Below are 26,920 nucleotides of genomic sequence, written 5' to 3' on the forward strand. Positions count from 1 at the left end.
AGAGGAAGGAGAAGGAAGTGGAGAGGGGGGCAGGAAGTAGAGAAAAGGGGCAGAAAGTACAGAAAGGGGGCAGAAAGTAGAAAAAGGGGGCAGGAAGTAGAGGAAGGAGAAGGAAGTGGAGAGAGGGGGCAGGAAGTAGAAAAGGGGGGCAGAAAGTACAGAAAGGGGGCAGAAAGTAGAGGAGGGAGAAGGAAGCGGAGAGAGGGGGCAGGAAGTAGAGAAAGGGGGCAGAAAGTAGAGAAAGAGGGCAGGAAGTAGGAGAAGGAAGTGGAGAGAGGGAGCAGAAAGTAGAGAAAGAGGGCAGGAAGTAGAAAAAGAGGGCAGGAAGTAGAGGGAGGGGGCAGAAAGTAGAGGGAGAAGGAAGTGGAGAGGGGGGCAGGAAGTAGAGAAAGGGGGCAGGAGGTACTAAAAGGGTGCAAGAAGTAGAGAAAGGGGGCAGAAAGTAAAGAAAAGGGGCAGGAAATCGAGGAAGGGGGCAGGAAGTGGAGCAGGGCGGGAGGTAGAGGAGGGGGCGGGAAGTGGAGAAGGGTAGGAAATGGATGGAGGGGGCAGGAAGCGGAGGAGGAGGAGGAGGAGGGAGGGGTGTAGCCCAGCCCCGGGGGCTCCCCCAGGGTGGGGGGCGAGGAGCAGTAAGGTGCCTAGATGCGGGGCGGGGGCGCGGGGGGCCGGAGGATTAGTGTTTGCGGCCCCGGCGGGGTGGGGGGGTGCGTGGGGCAGGGGGAGGCCCCCCGGTCCTCGGCCGGGTCTTCCCCGCCTCGACGGGGGGCGTCCGTGTGCAAAGACCCCCCGCCAACCCCCCCCCCCCCAAGGCCGCGCCCCGTCGCCCAAGTGCTTCCAGCCTACGGAGAGATCCGACTTCGACAAAACCCGCCGACGCCGGCAACGTTAAATCCAACGGGAAAGTGCAATCCCCCGGGTCCCCGGGGCCGGGCGGCGGGACATTCTTCGTGGCCTAAGTGGGACAGTAGCAGCAGCGGCCAGGCGGATAAGGTGCCGGGGGGGGGGGGGGGTCGGGGGTCGGGGGTCGGGGGTCGGGGGTCGGGGGTCAGGGGTCGGCCCCGAAGGAGTCCCCCGCCAGGTTGGCCAGTTCGATGAGGGCCAGGGCCCCGTGGAGACGCTCCCTCTGCTCCTGGAGGCAGCGGCGGGCCGCCGCCGAGGGGCCCGGGCCCTTGGGGCCGCCCCCGGCCGTCTCCCGTTCCTCCTCCTCCTCCTCCTGGAGGCCCTCCTCCCGGGGGCAGCGGCGATCGGGGGCCGGGGGTCGCGGCAGCCGCGGGTCGCGCTGCTCCTGGTCGGGCCGGGGGCCCGGGTGGCTCTTCGGGGCGGGCGGGGGGTGTTCCCGGCTCTCCCAGTACCTACGACGGAGGGGAGGGACGGGGCCCGGGTTCTCTCCCTTGCCCGCCGCCGCCGGGCCGGACTCCCAGATTCCCCCGCTTGGCCCGTCCCTCCATAGTTGGGGGCGGTTGAAAGGCGTCGGGGGGGTGGCGGAGGGGCGTCAGCGGGACGTGCGTGTGAGTGTGTGAGTGAGAGAAGGGGGGGTGCAGAGAAAGAGACAGAGAGAGACACAGAAAAATAGGGAGGGGGGAGAGATGGAGGGAGAGTTATGGGCTGTCCAAATGTGTGTGTGTGTGAGAGAGAGAGATGGAGGGAGGAAGAGAAAAAGAGAAAGGAAGAGATTGAGGGAGACAGAGACAGAGAAAGACACAGAGAAGGGGAGACGGACAAAGAAACTGAGGGAGAGAGGGAAAGGGAGACAGAAAGAGACAGAGAGAAAGAAAGAGACAAATAGAGGAGACAGAGAGAGACTGAGAAAGACACCAAGAGAGAAGGGGAGACAGAGACTGAGGGAGAGAGGGAAAGGGAGACAGGAAGAGACGGAGAGAGGGAGGGAGATAGAGAAAGACAGAGGGAGGAGACAGAGAAAGAAAGAGACAAATAGAGGAGACAGAGAGAGAGACTGAGAAAGACACAGAGAAGGGGAGACAGAAACTGAGGGAGAGAGGGAAAGGGAGACAGAAAGAGAAAGGGAGATAGAGAAAGAAAGAGACAGAGAGAGGAGACAAAAAGAAAGAGACAAATAGAGGAGACAGAGAGAGACCGAGAAAAACACAAAGAGAAAAGGGGAGACAGAGAAAGAAACTGAGGGAGAGAGGGAAAGGGAGACAGAGAGAGAAAGGGAGATACAGAAAGAAAGAGACAGAGAGAGGAGACAGAAAGAGACAAATAGAGGAGACAGAGATAGACCGAGAAAAACACAAAGAGAGAAGGGGAGATAGAGAAAGAAACTGAGGGAGAGAGGGAAAGGGAGATAAAGAAAGAGACAAATAGAGAGAGGAGACAGAGAGAGACTGAGAAAGACACCAAGAGAGAAGGGGAGACAGAGACTGAGGGAGAGAGGGAAAGGGAGACAGAGAGGGAAAGGGAGATAAAGAAAGACAGAGAGAGGAGACAGAGAAAGAAAGAGACAAATAGGAGACAGAGAGAGACCGAGAAAGACACAAAGAGAGAAGGGGAGACAGAGAAAGAAACTGAGGGAGAGAGGGAAAGGGAGACAGAGAGAGACAGAGAGAGAGGGAGATAAAGAGAGAGACAGAGAGAGGAGACAGAGAAAGAAAGAGACAAATAGGAGACAGAGAGAGACCGAGAAAGACACAAAGAGAGAAGGGGAGACAGAGAAAGAAACTGAGGGAGAGAGGGAAAGGGAGACAGAGAGAGACGGAGAGATAGAGAAAGAGACAGAGAGAGGAGACAGAAAGAAAGAGACAAATAGAGGAGACAGAGACAGACCGAGAAAAACACAAAGAGAGAAGGGGACATAGAGAAAGAAACTGAGGGAGAGAGGGAAAGGGAGACAGAAAGAGACAGAGAGAGAGAGAGGGAGATAGAGAAAGAGACAGAGAGAGGAGACAGAAAGAAAGAGACAAATAGAGGAGACAGATAGACTGAGAAAAACACAAAGAGAGAAGGGGAGATAAAGAAACCGAGGGAGAGAGGGAAAGGGAGACAGAAAGAGACAGAGAGGGAGGGAGATAGAGAAAGAGAGAGACAAATAGAGAGAGGAGACAGAGAAAGAAAGACAAATAGAGGAGACAGAGAGAGACTGGGAAAGACACAGAGAGAAGGGGAGACAGAGAAAGAAACTGAGGGAGAGAGGGAGATAAAGAAAGAAACAGAGAGAGGGAGATAGAGAAAGAGAGAGACAAATAGAGAGAAGAGACAGAGAAAGAAAGAGACAAATAGAGGAGACAGAGAGAGACCGGGAAAGACACAAAGAGAGAAGGGGAGACAGAGAAAGAAACTGAGGGAGAGAGGGAAAGGGAGACAGAGAGATAAAGAGACAGAGAGAGGAGACAGAAAGAAAGAGACAAATAGAGGAGACATAGACTGAGAAAAACACAAAGAGAGAAGGGGAGATAGAGAAAGAAACTGAGGGAGAGAGGGAAAGGGAGACAGAGAGAGACAGAGAGAGGGAGACAGAGAAAGAGACAAATAGAGAGAGGAGACAGAAAGAAAGAGACAAATAGAGGAGACAGAGAAGGAGACAGACAGAGAAAGAGACAGAGGGGGGGGAGCTAGAGGGAGAGCTGTGGGCTGTTGAAACATGTGAGAGAAAGAGAGAGAGGGAGGGAGGGAGGGAGAAAAAGAGAGAAGCAGGAGAGATGGAGGGAGAGCTAGGAGTTGTCAGAATGTGTGTGTGTATGTGAGAGACAAAGAAAGAGACAGAGAGAAAGGGAGAGAGACAGAGAGAGAGATGGGGAGAGGGAGACAGAGAAAGAGACAGTGAGACAGACAGACAGAGGGAGACAGATACAGAGACAGAGAGAGGGTGACAGAGAAAGAGACACAGAGAGAGGGAGGGAGAGGGAGACAGAGAGAGGGAGACAAAGACAGACAGAGAAAGAGACAAGGGGGGGAGAGATGGAGGGAGAGCTGGGAGTTGTCAGAATGTGTGTGTGTGTGTGTGTGTATGTGAGAGAGAGACAGAGAGAGAGAGGGAGACAGAGAGAGAGGGAGACAGAGAGAGAGGGAGACAGAGAGACAGAGGGAGACAGAGAAAAACAGCAAGGACAGAGAGAGAGGGAGAGGAAAACAGAGAGAGAAGGAGAGAGAGGGAGACAGAAAGACAGAGACAGAGAGTGGGAGACAGAGAAAGAGACAAAGAGAGAGAAGGGAGAGATGGGCGGAGAGCTGGGGGCTGTCAGAATGTGTGCAGAGAGAGAGAGAGACAGAGAGAGGACAGAGGGAAACGGAAGAGACAGAGAGAGAGGGAGACAGAGAGACACAGAGAAAGACAGAGAAAGGACAGAGGGAGATGGAGAAAGACACAGAGAGAGGGAGACAGAGAAAGAGACACAGAGAGAGGGAGACAGAGAGACAGAGGGAGACAGAGAAAGAGACAGAGAGAGAGGGAGAGAGGGAGACAGAGAGAGGGAGAGAGGAGAAGACACAGAGGGAGGGAGACAGAGAAAGAGACACAGAAAGAGGGAGAGAGAGGGACACAGGGAGACAGAGGGACAGAGACAGAGAGAGAAAGGACAGAGAAAGAGACAGAGAGACAGAGACAGAGAAAGAGAGACAGAGAGAGGTAGACAGAGACAGAGAGACACAGAGAGAGGGAGAAAGACACAGAGAGAGGGAGAGAGAGGGACACAGAGAGACAGAGGGATACAGAGAGAGACAGAGAAAGAGACAAAGAGAGAGGGAGACAGAGAAAGAGACACAGAGAGAGGGAGAAAGAGGGACACAGAGAGACAGAGGGATACAGAGAAAGACAGAGAAGGACAGAGGGAGACAGAAAGAGACAGAGAGAGAGGGTGAGGGATGGAGACAGAGAGAGACACAGAGGCAGAGAGAGAAAGAGGGAAAAAGAGACAGAGAGAGGGAGAGAGGGAGACAGAGACACGGGAGAGAGAGGGAGACAGAGAGAGAGCGGGAGGGAGGGAGACAAAGAGAGAGAGACAGAGAAAGAGACATAGAAAGAGGGAGAGAGAGGGACACAGAGAGACAGGGACACAGAGAAAGACAAAGAAAGGACAGAGAAAGAGGGAGACAGAGAAAGAGACACAGAGAGAGGGAGAGGGAGACAGAGACAGAGAAAGAGACACAGAGAGAGGGAGACAGAGACAGAGAGAGGGAGAGAAAGATACAGAGAGAAGGAGACAGAGAGAGGGAGAGAGACACAGAAAGACAAAGGACAGAGGGAGACAGAGCAAGAGACACAGAGAGACAGAGTGAGAGACAGAGGTAGAGAAAGAAAGAGGGAGACAGAGAGGGAGAGAGAGAGAGAGGGAGACAGAGAGGGAGGGAGGGAGGGAGGGAGGGAGACAGAGAGAGAGGGAGAGAGACAGAGAGAGGGAGACAGAGAAAGAGACACAGAAAGAGGGAGAGAGAGGGACACAGGGAGACAGGGGGACAGAGACAGAGAGAGAGAAAGAGACACAGAGAGAGGGAGACAGAGAAAGAGACACAGAAAGAGGGAGAGAGAGGGACACAGGGAGAGACAGAGAGAGAAAGGACAGAGAAAGAGACAGAGAGAGAAAGAGAGACAGAGAGAGGGAGAGAGAGGGACACAGAGAAAGACAAAGGACAGAGGGAGACAAAGAGACAGAGAGAGAGGGAGACAGAGAAAGACACAGAGAGAGGGAGACAGAGAGAGGGAGAGAGACACTGAGAAAGACGAAGACAAAGAGACAGAGAGGGAGAGAGAGACAGAGACAGGGAGAGAGAGAAAGAGGGAGACAGAGAAAGAGACAGAGGGAGGGAGAGAGAGGGACACAGAGACAGACAGAGAAAGGACAGAGGGAGACAGAGAAAGAGACACAGAGAGAGAAAGAGACAGAGAGACACAGAGACAGAGAGAGAAAGAGAGACAGAGAGACACAGAGAGAGGGAGAGAGGGACACAGAGAAAGACAGAGAAAGGACAGAGGGAGACAAAGAGACAGAGAGAGGGACACAGAGAAAGACACAGAGAGAGGGAGACAGAGAGAGGGAGAGAGACACTGAGAAAGATGAAGACAAAGAGACACAGAGAGGGAGAGAGAGACAGAGAGAGAGAAAGAGGGAGACAGAGAAAGAGACAGACAGAGGGAGAGAGAGGGACACAGAGAAAGACAGAGAAAGGACAGAGGGAGACAGAGAAAGAGACACAGAGAAAGAGAGACACAGAGACAGAGAGACACAGAGAGGAGGGAGAGCCCGGGTGGGCCGCGGGCCGTGACGGTTCCCGGGGTGGTTGGGCAGGGGTCCCCCCGGGGGGGTCCTTACTTGTCGAGCCAGTCGGCCACGGCCTTGTTGTGGTGTCCGGCGCGGGGCCCCAGGGCGCGGGGCCCGGGGGGCTGCTGGCCCCTCTTCAGCCGCGCGTAGGGGTGCTTAGCACACTGCCGGTTGGCGTGCGTGAAACGGCTCGGGCAGCCTGCGGAGGCGGGGGGAACACGGGCACAACCGGCATCAGCATCATCATCATCATCATCACGAGGGGATTTGCGAAGCGCTTCCTATGTTCTCAAGCGCTGGGGTAGGTAGCATAATCATTCATTCATTCAATCGGATTTATTGAGCGCTTACTGTGTGCAGAACCGGCATCAGCACCATCAACATCATCATCATCATCATCACGAGGGGATTTGCGAAGCGCTTCCTATGTTCTCAAGCGCTGGGGTAGGTAGAATAATCATAATCATTCATTCAATCGGATTTACTGGGCGCTTACTGTGTGCAGAGCAATATAATTTAATAACAATAATAATAATGGTATTTGGTAAGCGCTTACTATGTGCCAAGCACTGTTCTCAAGCCCTGGGGTAGGTATAATAATCATACTAATTCATTCATTCAATCGGATTTATTGAGCGCTTACTGTGTGCAGAGTAATATGATAATAATAATAATGGTATTTGGTAAGCGCTTACTATGTGCCAGGCACTGTTCTCAAGCGCTGGGGTAGGTATAATCATCATAATCATTCATTCATTCAATCGGATTTACTGGGCGCCTACTGTGTGCAGAGTAATATGATAATAATAATAATTAATGGTATTTGGTAAGCGCTTACTATGTGCCAAGCACTGTTCTCAAGCGCTGGGGTAGGTATGATAATCATGCTAATTCATTCATTCAATCGGATTTATTGAGCGCTTACTGTGTGCAGAGTAATATGATAATAATAATAATGGTATTTGGTAAGCGCTTACTATGTGCCAGGCACTGTTCTAAGTGCTGGGGTAGGTATAATCATAATTCATTCACTCAATCATATTTATTGAGCGCTTACTATGTGCCAAGCACTGTTCTAAGTGCTGGGGTAGGTATAATAATAATAATTCATTCATTCAATCGGATTTATTGAGCGCTTACTGTGTGCAGAGTATTATTATTATGATTATATTAATAATAACGATAATTCACTCAATCGTATTTACTGAGCACTTACAATGTGCCAAGCACTGTTCTAAGTGCTGGGGTAGGTATAATAATAATAATAATTCATTCATTCAATCGGATTTATTGAGCGCTTACTGTGTGCAGAGTATTATTATTCTGATTATATTAATGATAACGATAATTCACTCAATTGTATTTATTGAGCGCTTACGATGTGCCAAGCACTGTTCTAAGTGCTGGGGTAGGTATAATCATAATTCATTCACTCAATCATATTTATTGAGCGCTTACTATGTGCCAAGCACCGTTCTAAGTGCTGGGGTAGGTATAATAATAATAATTCATTCATTCAATCGGATTTATTGACCGCTTACTGTGTGCAGGGTATTGTTATTATGATTATATTAATAATAATGATGATTCACTCAATTGTATTTATTGAGCGCTTACGATGTGCCAAGCACTGTTCTAAGTGCTGGGGTAGGTATAATCATAATTCATTCACTCAATCATATTTATTGAGTGCTTACTATGTGCCAAGCACCGTTCTAAGTGCTGGGGTAGGTATAATAATAATAATTCATTCATTTTCAATCGGATTTATTGAGCGCTTACGGTGTGCAGAGTATTATTATTATGATTATATTAATAACAATGATAATTCATTCATTCAGTCATATCTATTGAGCGCTTACGATGTGCCAAGCACTGTTCTAAGTGCTGGGGTAGGTATAATAATAACAATAATTATTATTATTATAATAATTCATTCATTCAATCGGATTTATTGAGCGCTTACTGTGTGCAGAGTATTATTATTATTATTATATTACTAACAATGATAATCCATTCATTCAATCATATTATTGAGCGCTTACTGTGTGCAGAGTAATATAATAATAGTAATAATAATGGTACTCGTTAAGCGCTTACTACGTGCCAAGCACTGTTCTAAGTGCTGGGGTACGTATAATCATAATAATAATTCATTCATTCAATCATATTTATTGAGTACTTACTATGTGCCAAGCACTGTTCTAAGTGCTGGGGTAGGTATAATGATAATGATAATAATTCATTCATTCAATCAGATTTATTGCTCACTTACTGTGTGCAGAGTAATATTGTTATTATTATTATTGTTATATTAATAATAAAGATAATGCATTCAATCGTATTTATTGAGCGCTTACGATGTGCCAAGCACTGCTCTATGTGCTGGGGTAGGTATAATCATAATAATTCATTCATTCAATCATATTTATTGAGCGCTTACTGTGTGCAGAGTATTATTATTATTATTATATTACTAACAATGATAATTCATTCATTCAATCATATTTATTGAGCACTTACTGTGTCCAGAGTAATATAATAATAATAATAATAATAATAATAATGGTACTTGTTAAGCACTTACTATGTGCCAAGCACTGTTCTTATGTGCTGGGGTAGGTATAATCATAATAATAATTCATTCATTCAATCATATTTATTGAGCACTTACTATGTGCCAAGCACTGTTCTAAGTGCTGGGGTAGGTATAATGATAATGATAATAATTCATTCATTCAATCAGATTTATTGATCACTTACACTTACTGTGTGCAGAGTAATATTATTATTATATTAATAATAATGACCATTCATTCATTCAATCAGATTTATTGATCGTTTACTGTGTGCAGAATATTATTATTATTATTATATTAATAATAATGATAATTCATTCAATCGTATTTATTGAGCGCTTACGATGTGCCAAGCACTGTTCTAAGTGCTGGGGTAGGTATAATAATAATAATTCATTCATTCAATTGTATTTATTGAGCGCTTACTGTGTGCAGAGTATTATTATTATTATTACATTACTAACAATGATAATTCATTCATTCAATCATATTTATTGAGCGCTTACTGTGTGCAGGGTAATATAATAATAATAATGGTACTTGTTAAGCACTTACTATGTGCCAAGCACTGTTCTAAGTGCTGGGGTAGGTATAATCATAATAATAATTCATTCATTCAATCATATTTATTGAGCACTTACTATGTGCCAAGCACTGTTCTAAGTGCTGGGGTACGTATAATCATAATAATAATTCATTCATTCAATCGGATTTATTGAGCGCTTACTGTGTGCAGAGTACTATAATTATTATATTAATAATAATGATAATTCATTCATTCAATCGGATTTATTGAGCGCTTACTATGTGCCAAGCACTGTTCTAAGTACTGGGGTAGGTATAATAATAATTCATTCATTCATTCAATTGTTTTTATTGAGTGCTTACTGTGTGCAGAGTATTATTATTATATTAATACTAATTATAATTTATTCAATCATATTTATTGAGTGCTTACTATGTGCCAAGCACTGTTCTAAATGCTGGGGTAGGAATAATGATAATAATGATTCATTCATTCGATCGTACTTACTGAGCGCTTACTGTGTGCAGAATAAGACTATTATTATATTAATAATAATTCATTCAATCGTATTTATTGAGCACTTACTGTGTGCAGAGCAATATTATTATTATTCTTATATTAATAACAATTATAATAGTAATGGTCTTTGTTAAGCACTTACTATGCGCCAAGCACTGTTCCAAGTGCTGGGGTAGGTATAATAATTCATTCATTCAATCGTATTTATTGAGCGCTTATTGTGTGCAGAGTAATAATAATATTAATAATACCAATAATGGTATTTGTTAAGCGCTTACTATGTGCCAAGCACTGTTCTAAGCGCTGGGGAAGATACAATGATAATGATAATAATAATAATGGTATTTGTTAAGCACTTACTATGTGCCAAGCACTGTTCTAAGCGCCGGGGGAGATACAATAAATCACACTAATAATGGCATCTGCGAGGTGCTCACTATGTGCCAAGCACTGTTCTAAGTGCTGGGGTAGGCATACTAATAATAATAATAATAATAATAATGGCATTTGTTAGGCATTTACTATGTGCCAAGCACTGTTCCAAGCGCTGGGGTAGGTATAATCATCATAATAATAATTCATTCATTCAATCGCAGTTATTGAGCGCTTACTGTGCGCACAGTAATAATAATAATATAATATAATAATATAGTAATGATAATTGAGAAGCAGCGTGGTTTAGTGGAAAAGAGCCCGGGCTTTGGAGTCAGAGGTCATGGGTTCAAATCCCGGCTCTGCCACTTGTCAGCTGGGTGACTTTGGGCAAGTCACTTCACTTCTCTGGGCCTCAGTGACCTCACCTGTAAAATGGGGATGAAGACTGTGAGCCCCCCGTGGGACAACCTGATCACCTTGTAACCTCCCCAGCGCTTGGAACAGTGCTTTGCACATAGTAAGCGCTTAATAAATGCCATTAAAAATGATAATAATAATAATGGTATTTGTTAAGCGCTTACTATGTGCCAAGCACTGTTCTAAGCGCTGGGGGAGATACAGTAAATCATACCAATGATGGCGTTTGCGAAGCGCTTACTATGTGCCAAGCGCTGTTCTAAGTGCTGGGGGAGATACAGTAATAATGATAATAATAACAGTAATAATAATGATAAAGATGGCATTTGCGAAGCGCTTACTATGTGCCAAGCGCTGTTCTAAGTGCTGGGGGAGATACAGTGATAATGATAATAATAACAGTAATAATAATGATAAAGATGGCATTTGTGAAGCGCTTACTATGTGCCAAGTGCTGTTCTAAGTGCTGGGGGAGATAGAGTAATAATGATAATAATAACAGTAATAATAATGATAAAGATGGCATTTGCGAAGCGCTTACTATGTGCCAAGCGCTGTTCTAAGTGCTGGGGGAGATACAGTAATAATGATAATAATAACAATAATAATAATAATGATAAAGATGGCATTTGCGAAGCGCTTACTATGTGCCAAGCGCTGTTCTAAGCGCTGGGGGAGATACAGTAATGATGATAATAATAACAGTAATAATAATGATAAAGATGGCATTTGCGAAGCGCTTACTATGTGCCAAGCGCTGTTCTAAGCGCTGGGGGAGATACAGTAATAATGATAATAATAACAATAATAATAATAATGATAAAGATGGCATTTGCGAAGCGCTTACTATGTGCCAAGCGCTGTTCTAAGTGCTGGGGGAGATACAGTAATAATGATAATAATAACAGTATTAATAATGATAAAGATGGCATTTGTGAAGCGCTTACTATGTGCCAAGCGCTGTTCTAAGCGCTGGGGGAGCCCAGGCTTTGGAGTCCGAGGTCCTGGGTTCAAATCCCGGCGCCGCCCCGTGTCAGCTGGGTGACTCTGGGCCAGTCACTTCCCTGCCCTGGGCCTCAGTGGCCTCATCTGGGAAATGGGGATGAAGACTGGGAGCCCGTTGTGGGGTAGGGACCGTCTCTAGATGTTGCCAACTTGTACTTAACCGAGCGCTCAGTACAGTGCTCTGCGCACAGGAAGCGCTCAATAAATAGGATTGAATGAATGAAGATGGTGAGCCCCCCAACCTCATCACCCTGTCACCTCCCCGGCGCTTAGAACAGTGCTGGGCACGTAGTGAGCGCTTAATAGAGAAGCCGCGTGGCTCGGTGGGAAGAGCCCGGGCTTTGAAGCCCGAGGTCCTGGGTTCAAATCCCGGCCCCACCACTTGTCAACTGTGTGACTTTGGGCAAGTCAATCAGTCAATCAATCAGTCGTATTTATTGAGCGCTTCCTGTGTGCAGAGCACTGTACTAAGCGCTTGGGAAGTGCAAATTGGCAACATCTGGAGACGGTCCCTACCCGACAGCGGGCTCCCAGTCTAAAAGGGGGAGACAAAACCAAACACACTAACAAAATAAAATAAATAGAATAGATATGTACAAGCGAAATAAATAAATAGAGTAATAAATATGTACAAATATATATCCACATGTACAGGTGCTGTGGGGAAGGGAAGGAGGTAAGATGGGGGGGATGGAGAGGGGGACGGCCTCAGTTCCCTCATCTGTAAAATGGGGATGAAGACCGTGAGCCCCACGGGGGACAACCTGATCAGCTTGTAAATTCCCCAGCGCTTAGAACAGTGCTCTGCACATAGTAAGCGCTTGACAAATGCCACTATTATTATTATTATTATTATTATCATTATTAATAAATGACATTATTCGAGACGGTGAGCCCACTGTTGGGCAGGGGCTGTCTCTGTGCGCTGCCAACTTGGACTTCCCAAGCGCTTAGTACAGTGCTTAAGCGCTCAATAAATACGATGGATGAATGATGATGACAAGGTGATGAGGTTGTCCCCCATGGGGGGCTGTCAGAGTTTTCATCCCCATTGGACAGAGGAGGGAACTGAGGCCCGGCGGGCGGTCCGCGGCGCTCAGCACGGGGGGTCCCGCGCCCGCCATGTTTACCGTTCTCGGAGCAGACGAAGGGCTTCTCCCCGGTGTGGAGGCGCTGGTGGGTCTTGAGCTGGCCGCTCTGCACGAAGGCCTTCCCGCAGTCCGGGTAGTCGCACAGGTATGGACGCTCCCCTGAGGGGGACGGACACGGAGCCGGGTCGGACGCAAGATGGCGGGCCGGTGGGCGTCCAGGTGGAGGCCGCGCAAGATGGCCGCCTGTCTCCCCCTCAGACGGGCCGGTGGGCGTCCGTGTGGAGGCCGCGCAAGATGGCCGCCCGTCTCCCCGCCCCGGTCCCCTCAGACAGGCCAGTGGGCGTACATGTGGAGGCCGCACAAGATGGCCGCCCGTCTCCCCACCCCAGTTCCCCTCAGACGGGCCGGTGGGCATCCGTGTGGAGGCCGCACAAGATGGCCGCCTGACTTCCCCTCAGACGGGCCAGTGGGCGTCCGTGTGGAGGCCACACAAGATGGCCGCCCGCCTCCCCGCCCAGGTCCCCTCAGACAGGCCGGTGGGCGTCCATGTGGAGGCCACACAAGATGGCCACCCGTCTCCCCCTCAGACGGGCCGGTGGGCATCTGTGTGGAGGCCGCACAAGATGGCCACCCGTCTCCCCACCCCGGTGCCCTCAGATGGGCCGGTGGGCGTCTGTGTGGAGGCCGCACAAGATGGCCACCCGTCTCCCCACCCCGGTTCCCCTCAGACGGGCTGGTGGGCGTCCGTGTGGAGGCCACAAAAGATGGCCACCCGTCTTCCCCTCAGACGGGCCGGTGGGCGTCCGTGTGGAGGCCGCACAAGATGGCCGCCCGCCTCCCCGCCCCGGTCCCCTCAGACGGGCCGGTGGGTGTCCGTGTGGAGGCCGCACAAGACGGCCACCTGTCTCCCCGCCCCGGGCCCCCGAGACGGGCCGGTGGGCGTCTGTGTGGAGGCTGCACAAGATGGCCGCCCGTCTCCCCACCCTGGGCCCCTCAGACAGGCCGGTGGGTGTCTGTGTGGAGGCCGCACAAGATGGCCGCCTGTTTCCCCGCCCCAATCCCCCGGGATGGGATGGTGGGCACCCACGTGGCTGCCCAAGATGGCCGACCGGCCCCCCCTCAGATGGGCCAGTGGGCGTCCGTGTGGAGGCCACACAAGATGGCTGCCCGTCTCCTCACCAATGGGCGCCCATGTGGGGGCCGCACAAGATGGCCGCCCGTCTCCTCACCAGTGGGTGCCACACAAGATGGCCGCCCATCTCCACACCAGTGGGTGCCCACGTGGGGACCGCACAAGATGGCTGCCCATCTCCTCACCAATGGGCACCCACGTGGGGGCCGCACAAGATGGCCGCCTGTCTCCTCACCAATGGGGGCCACACAAGATGGCTGCCCATCTCCTCACCAATGGGGGCCCACCCTGGGGCCACACAGGATGGCCGCCTGTCTCCTCACCAGTGGGCGCCACACAAGATGGCCGCCAGTCTCCTCACCAATGGGGGCCCACACTGGGGCCAAAAAAGATGGCCACCCATCTCCTCACCAATGAGGGCCCAAACTGGGGCCGCCTGTCTCCTCACCAGTGGGCGCCCACGTGGGGGCCGCCCAAGATGGCCACCCGTCTCCTCACCAATGAGGGCCCACACTGGGGCCACACAAGATGGCCGCCTGTCTCCTCACCAGTGGGCACCACACAAGATGGCTGCCCGTCTCCACACCAGTGGGCGCCACACAAGATGGCCGCCCGTCTCCACACCAGTGGGTGCCCACGTGGGGGCCGCACAAGATGGCCGCCCGTCTCCTCACCAATGGGGGCTCACACAAGACAGCCGCCTGTCTCCTCACCAGTGGGCACCACACAAGATGGCCGCCCGTCTCCTCACCAATGGGGGCCCACACTGGGGCCACACAAGATGGCCACCCGTCTCCTCACCAGTGGGCACCACACAAGATGGCCACCCGTCTCCTCACCAATGGGCGCCCACGTGGGGGCCACACAAGATGGCCACCCGTCTCCTCACCAATGGGGGCCCACACGGGGGCCACACAAGATGGCCACCTGTTTCTTCACCAATGGGGGTCCACACTGGGGCCAAAAAAGATGGCCGCCCGTCTCCACACCAGTGGGCGCCCACGTGGGGGCTGCACAAGATGGCCGCCCATCTCCTCACCAATGGGGGCCCACACAAGATGGCCATCCATCCTCACCAATGGGGGCCCACGCTGGGGCCACACAAGATGGCCGCCGGTCACACCAATGGGCGCCCACACGGGGGCTGCCCAAGATGGCCGCCCGTCTCCTCACCAATGAGGGCCCACACTGGGGCCACACAAGATGGCCGCCCATCTCCTCACCAATGGGGGCCCACACAAGATGGCCGCCCGTCTCCTCACCAATGGAGGCCCACGCGGGGGCCGCCCAAGATGGCCGCCCGCCTCCTCACCAATAGGTGCCCAAATGGGAGCCGCCCAAGATGTCGGCCCTCCCTCCTGCCCTCCGGCCGCGCGCGGACTGACCGGTGTGCGTCCTCTTGTGGGCCTGCAGGGACTTCTCTCGGGGGAAGACGCGATGGCAGACGGGGCAGCGGATGCGGCTGGACGACAGCTCCCCTTCGTGGATCAGGTCGCGCACCGTGTCCGCCCGGGGCCGCCCCCGACGACTCCCGTCCTGAGCGGGGCGGAGGGAGGAGGAGGAGGAGGAGGCGCTCAGCACAGCGCCCGCGCGGCCCCACCGCCTTCGCTCCTCGCCGAAGCGCTCAGTACAGCGCTCGGCACGCGGGAAGCGCTTTCTTCACTCGTTCATCCGTTCAATCGCATTTATTGAGCGCTCAGTACAGCGCTCGGCACGCGGGAAGCGCTTTCTTCACTCATTCATCCGTTCAATCGTATCTATTGAGCGCTCAGTACAGCGCTCGGCACGCGGGAAGCGCTTTCTTCACTCATTCATCCATTCAATCGTATTTATTGAGCGCTCAGTACAGCGCTCAGCACACGGGAAGCGCTTTCTTCATTCATTCATCCGTTCAATCGTATCTATTGAGCGCTCAGTACAGCGCTCGGCACGCAGGAAGCGCTTTCTTCTTCAGTCATTCATCCGATCAATCGTTATCTATTGAGCGCTCAGTACAGCGCTCGGCACGCGGGAAGCGCTTTCTTCTTCAGTCATTCATCCGATCAATCGTTATCTATTGAGCGCTCAGTACAGCGCTCGGCACGCGGGAAGCGCTTTCTTCACTCATTCATCCGTTCAATCGTATTTATTGAGTGCTCAGTACAGTGCTCGGCAGGCGGGAAGTGCTTTCTTCTTCGGTCATTCATCCGTTCAATCGGACTTATTGAGCGCTCAGTACAGTGCTCGGCACGCGGGAAGCGCTTTCTTCTTCATTCATTCATCCGTTCAGTCGTATTTATTGAGCGCTCAGTACAGTGCTCGGCACGCGGGAAGCGCTTTCTTCATTCATTCATCCGTTCAATCGTATCTATTGAGCGCTCAGTACAGCGCTCGGCACGCGGGAAGCGCTTTCTTCATTCATTCATCCGTTCAATCGTATTTATTGAGCGCTCAGCACGCGGGAAGCACTTTCTTCACTCATTCATCCATTCAATCGTATTTATTAAGCGATCAGTACAGTGCTTGGCACGCGGGAACCGCTTTCTTCACTCATTCATCCGTTCAATCGTATTTATTGAGCGCTCAGTACAGTGCTCGGCACACGGGAACCGCTTCCCTCTTCATCCATTCAATCGTATTTATTGAGCGCTCAGTACAGCACTCAGCACGCGGGAAGCACTTTCTTCTTCGGTCATTCATCCGTTCAATCGTATTTATTGAGCGCTCAGTACAGTGCTCGGCACACGGGAAGCGCTTTCTTCACTCGTTCATCCGTTCAATCGGATTTATGGAGCGCTCAGTACAGTGCTCGGCACGCGGGAAGCGCTTTCTTCTTCAGTCATTCATCCGTTCAATCGTTATCTATTGAGCGCTCAGTACAGCGCTCGGCACGAGGGAAGCGCTTTCTTCACTCATTCATCTGTTCAATCGTATTTATTGAGCGCTCAGTACAGTGCTCGGCAGGCGGGAAGTGCTTTCTTCTTCGGTCATTCATCCGTTCAATCGGACTTATTGAGCACTCAGTACAGTGCTCGGCACACGGGAAGCGCTTTCTTCTTCACTCATTCATCCGTTCAATCGTATTTATTGAGCGCTCAGTACGGCGCTCAGCACACGGGAAGCGCTTTCTTCATTCATTCATCCGTTCAATCATATCTATTGAGCGCTCAGTACAGCGCTCGGCACGCGGGAAGCGCTTTCTTCATTCATTCATCCGTTCAATCGTATTTATTGAGCGCTCAGCACGCGGGAAGCACTTTCTTCACTCATTCATCCAATCAATCGTATTTATTGAGCGCTCAGTACAGCGCTCAGCACGCGGGAAGCGCTTTCTTCTTCAGTCATTCATCCGATCAATCGTTATCTATTGAGCGCTCAGTACAGCACTCGGCATGCGGGAAGCGCTTTCTTCACTCATTCATCCGTTCAATCGTATTTATTGAGCGCTCAGTACAGTGCTCGGCAGGCGGGAAGTGCTTTCTTCTTCGGTCATTCATCCGTTCAATCGGACTTATTGAGCGCTCAGTACAGTGCTCGGCACGCGGGAAGCGCTTTCTTCTTCATTCATTCATCCGTTCAATCGTATTTATTGAGCGCTCAGTACAGCGCACGGCACGCGGGAAGCGCTTTCCTCACTCATTCATCCGTTCAATCGTATTTATTGAGCGCTCAGTACAGTGCTCGGCATGCGGGAAGCGCTTTCTTCTTCAGTCATTCATCCGATCAATCGTTATCTATTGAGCGCTCAGTACAGCGCTCGGCACGCGGGAAGCGCTTTCTTCACTCATTCATCCGTTCAATCGTATTTACTGAGCGCTCAGTACAGTGCTCGGCAGGCGGGAAGTGCTTTCTTCTTCGGTCATTCATCCGTTCAATCGGACTTATTGAGCGCTCAGTACAGTGCTCGGCACGCGGGAAGCGCTTTCTTCTTCAGTCATTCATCCGATCAATCGTTATCTATTGAGCGCTCAGTACAGCGCTCAGCACGCGGGAAGCGCTTTCTTCACTCATTCATCCGTTCAATCGTATTTATTGAGCGCTCAGTACAGTGCTCGGCAGGCGGGAAGTGCTTTCTTCTTCGGTCATTCATCCGTTCAATCGGACTTATTGAGCGCTCAGTACAGTGCTCGGCACGCGGGAAGCGCTTTCTTCTTCATTCATTCATCCGTTCAATCGTATTTATTGAGCGCTCAGTACAGCGCTCAGCACACGGGAAGCGCTTTCTTCATTCATTCATCCGTTCAATCGTATCTATTGAGCGCTCAGTACAGCGCTCGGCACGCGGGAAGCGCTTTCTTCATTCATTCATCCGTTCAATCGTATTTATTGAGCGCTCAGCACGCGGGAAGCACTTTCTTCACTCATTCATCCAATCAATCGTATTTATTGAGCGCTCAGTACAGTGCTCGGCAGGCGGGAAGTGCTTTCTTCTTCGGTCATTCATCCGTTCAATCGGACTTATTGAGCGCTCAGTACAGTGCTCGGCACGCGGGAAGCGCTTTCTTCTTCAGTCATTCATCCGATCAATCGTTATCTATTGAGCGCTCAGTACAGCGCTCAGCACGCGGGAAGCGCTTTCTTCACTCATTCATCCGTTCAATCGTATTTATTGAGCGCTCAGTACAGTGCTCGGCAGGCGGGAAGTGCTTTCTTCTTCGGTCATTCATCCGTTCAATCGGACTTATTGAGCGCTCAGTACAGTGCTTGGCATGCGGGAAGCGCTTTCTTCTTCATTCATTCATCCGTTCAATCGTATTTATTGAGCGCTCAGTACAGCGCTCAGCACACGGGAAGCGCTTTCTTCATTCATTCATCCGTTCAATCGTATCTATTGAGCGCTCAGTACAGCGCTCGGCACGCGGGAAGCGCTTTCTTCATTCATTCATCCGTTCAATCGTATTTATTGAGCGCTCAGCACGCGGGAAGCACTTTCTTCACTCATTCATCCAATCAATCGTATTTATTGAGCGCTCAGTACAGTGCTCGGCACGCAGGAAGCGCTTTCTTCACTCATTCGTCCGTTCAAACATATTTATTGAGCGCTCAGCACAGTGCTCGGCACGCAGGAAGCGCTTTCTTCACTCATTCATCCGTTCAATCGTATTTATTGAGCGCTCAGTACAGTGCTCGGCACGCGGGAAGCGCTTCCTTCTTCAGTCATTCATCCGTTCAATCGTATTTATTGAGCGCTCAGTACAGCGCTCGGCACGCGGGAAGCGCTTTCTTCATTCATTCATCCGTTCAATCGTATTTATTGAGCGCTCAGTACAGTGCTCGGCACGCGGGAAGCGCTTTCTTCACTCGTTCATCCGTTCAATCGTATTTATTGAGCGCTCAGTACAGTGCTCGGCACGCGGGAAGCGCTTTCTTCTTCGGTCATTCATCCGTTCAATTGTACTTACTGAGCGCTCAGTACAGTGCTCGGCACGCGGGAAGCGCTCAATAAATATGACTGAATGAATGTGTCTCCCCCCTCTAGCCGGTCAGCTCCTTGCGGGCGGGGAATGGGTCTGTTGAGTGCTGTACTGGACTCCCCCCGGCGCTCAGTACAGCGCTCCGGGCACAGGAAGCGCTCAATACATTCCACTGAATGAGCGTCTCGGTCGGCCGCTGTATTGGACTCCCTCGAGCGTCTAGTCCAGCGCCTGGCGCTCGGGGAGCCGTCGATGGACACGATCGAATGAACGATTGAACCGTCGGCCTGTCATCCTCATCATCGATCGTACTTATTGAGCGCTTACTATGTGCGGGGCGCTGTACTGAGCGCTTGGGAAGTCCAAATTGGCAACATCTAGACCCAACAGTCTAAAAGGGGGAGTCCCTGTCGCGAGCACGGACACTGTACTGGACGCGTCCAGCGCAAAGTGAGCGCTTGGTGAGCGCCCCTGGCTGAACAAGGCAATAGTAATAATGATCATGGTGGTGTCTGTGAAGCGCTTACTACGTGCGAAGCGCTGTCTTAAGCGCCCGGCGGGGATCCCAGGTGATGAGGTTGTCCCCCGGGGGGCGCCCCGTCTTCATCCCCATTGGACAGAGGGGGAAACTGAGGCCCGGAGAAGGGAAGCGACTCGCCCCAAGCCACCCAGCCGACGAGTGTAAGGCGGGATTTGAACCCAGGACCTCGGGCTCCCAAGCCCGGGCTCTTTCCACTGGAGCCCCCCCGCCCGCTAGACGCTTAGTCCAGTGCTTTGTGCGCCCAGCAAGCGCTCAGTAAGTAGCCCCGACGGACGGACGGGGCTCTCCCCGGCGCTTCCTCCAGCGCTCTTCGCGGCGTAGGCGCTCAGTAGGTACCGGTGACGGACCCCTTCGCGGTCTCCCCGGTAGTCACGTCGTCATCAAACGTATTTATTGAGCGCTTCCTGGGCGCAGGGCACTGTACTGAGCGCCTGGGAAGGATGAGCTGGCAACATGTCCGACCGGTCACGCGACTTTGGGGTCGTCCCCTTCAGAGTCTCCCCGGCGGTCACGTCACGTCTCGCCGATCACGTGACTTCCGAGGCGTCCACTTCAGAGCCATTCGGCGCTTAGGACAGTGCTTTGCACATAGTAAGCGCTTAATAAATGCCCTCATTATCACCATTATTATCATTATTATCCCCTTCACGGTCTCCCCAGTAGCCACGCCACGTCCTGCCGATCACGTGACTTCTGGGCCGTCCACTTCAGAGCCATTCGGCGCTTAGGACAGTGCTTTGCACATAGTAAGCGCTTAATAAATGCCATCATTATCACCATTATTATTATTATTATTATCCCCTTCACGGCCTCCCCAGTAGTCACGTCACGTCTCGCCGATCACGTGACTTCTGAGGCGTCCACTTCAGAGCCATTCGGCGCTTAGGACAGTGCTTTGCACATAGTAAGCGCTTAATAAATGCCCTCATTATCACTATTATTATCATTATTATCCCCTTCACAGTCTCCCCGGCGGTCATGTCACGTCTCGCCGATCACGTGACTTCCGAGGCGTCCACTTCAGAGCCATTCGGCGCTTAGGACAGTGCTTTGCACATAGTAAGCGCTTAATAAATGCCATCATTATCACTATTATTATTATTATTATTATTATTATCCCCTTCACGGTCTCCCCAGTAGTCACATCACGTGCTGCCGATCACGTGACTTCTGGGTCGTCCACTTCAGAGCCATTCGGCGCTTAGGACAGTGCTTTGCACATAGTAAGCACTTAATAAATGCCATCATTATCACCATTATTGTCATTATTATCCCCTTCACGTTCTCCCCGGCGGTCATGTCACGTCTCGCCGATCACGTGACTTCCGAGGCGTCCACTTCAGAGCCATTCGGCGCTTAGGACAGTGCTTTGCACATAGTAAGCGCTTAATAAATGCCATCATTATCACTATTATTATTATTATTATTATCCCCTTCACGGTCTCCCCAGTAGTCACATCACGTGCTGCCGATCACGTGACTTCTGGGCCGTCCACTTCAGAGCCATTCAGCGCTTAGGACAGTGCTTTGCACATAGTAAGCGCTTAATAAATGCCCTCATTATCACTATTATTATCATTATTATCCCCTTCACAGTCTCCCCGGCGGTCATGTCACGTCTCGCCGATCACGTGACTTCCGAGGCGTCCACTTCAGAGCCATTCGGCGCTTAGGACAGTGCTTTGCACATAGTAAGCGCTTAATAAATGCCATCATTATCACTATTATTATTATTATCCCCTTCACGGTCTCCCCAGTAGTCACATCACGTCCTGCCGATCACGTGACTTCTGGGTCGTCCACTTCAGAGCCATTCGGCGCTTAGGACAGTGCTTTGCACATAGTAAGCGCTTAATAAATGCCATCATTATCACTATTATTATTATTATTATTATCCCCTTCAAGGTCTCCCCGGCGGTCACGTCACGTCCCGCCGATCACGTGACTTCCGAGGCGTCCACTTCAGAGCCGTTCGGCGCTTAGGACAGTGCTTTGCACATAGTAAGCGCTTAATAAATGCCATCATTATCACTATTATTATTATTATTATTAACCCCTTCACGGTCTCCCCGGCGGTCATGTCATGTCCCGCCGATCACGTGACTTCTGAGGCGTCCACTTCAGAGCCACTCAGCGCTTAGGACAGTGCTTTGCACATAGTAAGTGCTTAATAAATGCCATCATTATCACTACTATTATTATTATTATTATTATTGTTATCCCCTTCACGGCCTCCCCAGTAGTCATGTCACGTCCCGCCGATCACGTGACTTCGGGGTCGTCCCCTTCAGAGTCTCCCCGGCGGTCACGTCACGTCCCGCCGATCATGTGACTTCTGGGCCGTCCACTTCAGAGCCATTGGGCGCTTAGGACAGTGCTTTGCACATAGTAAGCGCTTAAAAAATGCCCTCATTATCACTATTATTATTATTATCCCCTTCACGGTCTCCCCAGTAGTCACGTCACGTCCCGCCGATCACGTGACTTCTGGGCCGTCCACTTCAGAGCCATTCGGCGCTTAGGACAGTGCTTTGCGCATAGTAAGCGCTTAATAAATGCCACCCTTATCACTATTATTATTATTATTAACCCCTTCACGGTCTCCCCGGCGGTCATGTCATGTCCCGCCGATCACGTGACTTCGGGGTCGTCCCCTTCAGAGTCTCTCCGGCGGTCACGTCACATCCCGCCGATCACGTGACTTCCGAGGCGTCCACTTCAGAGCCACTCGGCGCTTAGGACAGTGCTTTGCACATAGTAAGCGCTTACTAAATGCCATTATTATATTATTATTATTATTATTATTATTATCCCCTTCACGGTCTCCCCGGCGGTCACGTCACGTCCCGCCGATCACGTGACTTCCGAGGCGTCCACTTCAGAGCCGTTCGGCGCTTAGGACAGTGCTTTGCACATAGTAAGCGCTTAATAAATGCCATCATTACCACTATTATTATCATTATTATCCCCTTCACGGCCTCCCCGGTAGTCACGCCACGTCCCGCCGATCACGTGACTTCCGAGGCGTCCACTTCAGAGCCATTCGGCGCTTAGGACAGTGCTTTGCACATAGTAAGCGCTTAATAAATGCCATTATTACATTATCATTATTATTATTATCCCCTTCACGGTCTCCCCAGTAGTCACGTCACGTCCCGCCGATCACGTGACTTCTGGGCCGTCCACTTCAGAGCCATTCGGCGCTTAGGACAGTGCTTTGCACATAGTAAGCGCTTAATAAATGCCATTATTATATTATTATTATTATTATTATCCCCTTCACGGTCTCCCCGGTGGTCGCACCCCGCCCATCACGTGACTTCAGGGTCGTCCCCTTCACTCAAGCGCTCAGTACAGTGCTCAAGCGCTCAGTACAGTGCTCTGCACATAGTAAGCGCTCAATAAATACGATTGATGACGATCCCGGGACTTCCAGGTCGTCCCCTTCACAGCCTCCTGCGTGACGTCATCCGGGGCCCCGCCCCTCACGTGACGTCACGACACCAGCGTCCCCCATCCGGCGTCACGTGGATCGGGGCCCCGCCCCCTCGCGTGACGTCACGCCATCCGTCTCATTCATTCATTCATTGAGCACTTACTGCCCCACCTCGCCTCACGTCATCAGGGCCCCGCCCCTCTCGTGACGTCACACCGGCTATCTCCTTGGGCCCCCCCGTGTCACGTGATGCACAGGTTCATTCATTCATTCATTCAATCGTATTTATCAAGGAATTACTGTGTACAGAGCACTGTACTAAGCGCTTGGGAAGTACAAGTTTTTTTTCCCTGACATTTATTCATCAATCGTATTTATTTATTGAGCGCTTACTGTGGGCAGAGCACTGTACTAAGCGCTTGGGAAGTACAAATTGGCAACATCTAGAGACAGTCCCTACCCCACAGTGGGCTCACAGTCTAAAAGGGGGAGACAAAACCAAATATACTAACAAAATAAAATAGATATGGACAAGTAAAATAAATAAATAAAAAGAGTAATAAATATGTACAAACATCTATACAGGTGCTGTGGGGAAGGGAAGGAGGTAAGATGGGGGGATGGAGAGGGGGACGAGGGGGAGAGGAAGGAAGGGGCTCAGTCTGGGAAGGCCTCCTGGAGGAGGTGAGCTCTCAGTAGGGCCTTATTCATTCATTCAATTGTATTTATCCAGCAATTACTGTGTGCAAAGCACTCTACTAAGCGCTTGGGAAGTCCAAGTTTTTTTTCCTGACATTTATTAAGCGCTCACTATGTGCAGAGCACTGTTCTAAGCCCTGGGGAATTTACAAGGTGATCAGGTTGTCCCCCGAGGGGCTCACAGTTTTAATCCCCATTTTACAGATGAGGTCACTGAGGCCCAGAGAAGTGAAGTGACTTGCCCAAAGTCACACGGCTGACGAGTGGTGGAGCCGGGATTTGAACCCACGACCTCCGGCTCCAAAGCCCGGGCTCTTTCCACTGAGCCACGCTGCAACATCTAGGGACGGTCCCTACCCAACAGTGGGCTCACAGTCTAGAATGGGGAGACAGAGAACAATCAATTAATCAATCAATCGTATTTATTGAGCGCTTACTGTGTGCAGAGCACCGTACTAAGCGCTTGGGAAGTACAAGTTGGCAACATATACAGACGGTCCCTACCCACCAGCGGGCCCTCGGTCTAGAAATGGTAAGCGTCGACCAAATATCACAGCTGTCGGAAGCCCAACGGTGGGCTCACAGTCTAAAAGGGGGAGACAGAGACCACCACCAAACATACTAACCAAATAAAATAAATAGAATAGATAGGTACAAGTAAAATGAACAAAACATATTAACAAAATAAAATGAATAGATAAAGTAAACAAACCGCCCCCCCACGTGATCCCCACTATCACGTAACGCCCCCCTCCCCACCCGCCCCTCGCGTGACGTCACCCCCGCGCCACGTGACCCTCAGGTCCACCGCCCCCTTTGACAGCGGCCCCGCCCGCATCGCGTGACGCACCACCCCCCACGTGATCCCCACTATCACGTGACGCCCACCGCCCCTCCCGCGACGTCACCACCCCAGCGCCGCGTGACCCTCAGGCCCACCGCCCCCTTTGACAGCGGCCCCGCCCGCATGGCGTCACGTGACGCACAAACCGCCCCCCACGTGATCCCCACCATCACGTGACGCTCCCCTCCCGCCCGTCGCGTGACGTCACCAGCCCCCCGCGCCACGTGACCCTCAGGTCCACCGCCCCCTTTGACAGCGTCCCCGCCCGCATCGCGTCAGGCAGGAACCGCCCCCGCACGTAATCCCCCACTATCACGTGACGCTCACCTCCCCCTCCCACCCGTCGCGCGACGTCAACAGCCCCCAGGGCCACGTGACCCTCAGGCCCACCGCCCCCTTTGACAGCGGCCCCGCCCCGCGTCACGTGACGCCCAGACTCCCCCACGATACGTGATCCCCACTATCACGTGACGCCCCTCCCGCCGCGTGACGTCACCAGGGCCTGGCCCCTCCCCTCAGCGCTACCTGACCCTCAGATCCACCGCCCTTTGACAGCGGCCCTGCCCATATCGCGTCACGTGACGCCACGTGGCCCCGCCCCTCCCCGGCGTCACCTGACGCGAAAACCGCCCCCACGTGATTCCCCACTACCACGTGACGCTCCCCTCCCGCCCGTCGCGTGACGTCACCAGCCCCCCAGCCACGTGACCCTCAGACCCACCGCCCCCTTTGACAGCGTCACGTGACCCCTCCCCCTCCCCCGGCGTCCCGTGACGTCACCTCCAACGCCGCCAGCGCCCGCCGGGAGGGGGCGCGCGCGCGCCCGCGGCAGTGACGTCACGAGCCCCGGGACGGATACACAAACACACACACACACACAACGCGCGCGCCGTTCCCTCCCCGTTGTCCCCATCGCTCACCTTCAAGTGCCCGCCGTCGGCGCTCCCGGCCTCCTCCTCCTCTTCTTCCTCCTCCTCCTCCTCCTCCACGGCGCCCCCTCCCCCCGCCAGCGCCTTCGCCGCCGCCGGCGGCCCGGCCCCGTGCGGGGGCTGCCCGCTGGCGGCCGGGGGCGCGGGGGCGGGGGGCGGCTTGGCCCCGGGGCTGAGCGTCACGTTGTGCGCGTTCTCGCCCCAGCGCCAGGGGTACACCATGAAGTCGCTGAAGCCCGGGCTGGTGGGCGCCTCCCGACCCTCGCCCGGCCGGGGCTTGATGGGCGTCGTGCGGATGACCGACACCAGCACCCGACGGGCCTCCGCCATCGTCCTCCGCCGCCGCCGCCGCCGGCTTTTCCCGCCTTACGGTTCGCGCCCGGCGCAGGCCAATCAGCGCGCCGCTCGGGGCGGGGAGGGGCGCGAGCGCCCCGCCTTGCGCTCCTATTGGTCGGCGCCCCGACGCCCCGCCCCCTTTCTCTGTTACCCCGCTCGCGGCGGGCCTCCTGATTGGTCCGCTCGCGCGGACGGCTAAGGGCGCGCGGCGGGGGCCGGGCCAGCGTCACGTGACCGGTTTAAAGGGCCGGCGGCTCTCTTGAGCTTTTCCCGCCTGACGGTTGGCGCCCGGCGCGGGCCAATCAGCGCGCCGCTCGGGGCGGGGAGGGGCGAGAGCGCCCCGCCCTGCGCTCCTATTGGTCGGCGCCCCGAGGCCCCGCCCACTTTCTCTGTTACCCCGCGCGCGGCGGGCCTCCTGATTGGTCCGCTCGCACGGACGGTAAAGGGCGCGCGGCGGGGGCCGGGCAAGCGTCACGTGACCGGTTTAAAGGGCCGGCGGCTCTCCCGGGCTTTTCCCGCCTGACGGTTGGCGCCCGGCGCGGGCCAATCAGCTTGCCGCTTGGGGCGGGGAGGGGCGCCAGCGCTCCGCCTTGCGCACCTATTGATCGGCGCCCCGAGGCCCCGCCCCCTTTCTCTGTTACCCCGCGCGCGGCGGGCCTCCTGATTGGTCCGCTCGCACGGACGGGAAAGGGCGCGCGGCGGGGGCCGGGCCAGCGTCACGTGACCGGTTTAAAGGGCCGGCGGTTCTCCCGGGCTTTTCCCGCCTGACGGTTGGCGCCCGGCGAGGGCCAATCAGAGCGCCGTTCGGGGCGGGGAGGGGCGCCAGCGTCCCGCCCTGAGCTCCTATTGGTCGGAGCCCCGAGGCCCCGCCCCCTTTGTTAGCCCC

General features: G+C 52.5%; 1 protein-coding gene across 1 annotated transcript; it reads right to left on the minus strand.

The window, feature by feature from the left end:
• Positions 1 to 1,039: 1,039 nt before the first annotated feature.
• ZNF367 (zinc finger protein 367) lies at positions 1,040 to 26,028 on the minus strand. Its single transcript, XM_038768182.1, has 5 exons — positions 25,690 to 26,028; positions 15,242 to 15,392; positions 12,764 to 12,883; positions 6,264 to 6,411; positions 1,040 to 1,352 (listed from the first exon to the last, which is right to left on the minus strand). The coding sequence occupies exons 1-5, from the start codon at positions 26,026 to 26,028 to the stop codon at positions 1,046 to 1,048; spliced, it is 1,065 nt and encodes a 354-aa protein (XP_038624110.1). The 3' UTR covers positions 1,040 to 1,045.
• Between the last annotated feature and the right edge of the window lie 892 nt (positions 26,029 to 26,920).

The sequence above is a fragment of the Tachyglossus aculeatus genome, chromosome Y3, assembly GCF_015852505.1.
Source record: "Tachyglossus aculeatus isolate mTacAcu1 chromosome Y3, mTacAcu1.pri, whole genome shotgun sequence".
In the NCBI taxonomy this organism is placed as follows: Eukaryota; Metazoa; Chordata; class Mammalia; order Monotremata; family Tachyglossidae; genus Tachyglossus; species Tachyglossus aculeatus.

Bases quoted from the DNA above. Each gene is read 5' to 3' on its own strand.
- ZNF367 (XM_038768182.1), bottom strand. From the start codon at position 26,028: ATGGCGGAGGCCCGTCGGGTGCTGGTGTCGGTCATCCGCACGACGCCC. The intron at 6,412-12,763 runs GTAAACATGGCG...CCGCCTCCGCAG, and splicing joins CTTCGTCTGCTCCGAGAACG to GCTGCCCGAGCCGTTTCACG. The intron at 1,353-6,263 runs GTAAGGACCCCC...CCTCCGTCGTAG, and splicing joins GTGGCCGACTGGCTCGACAA to GTACTGGGAGAGCCGGGAAC.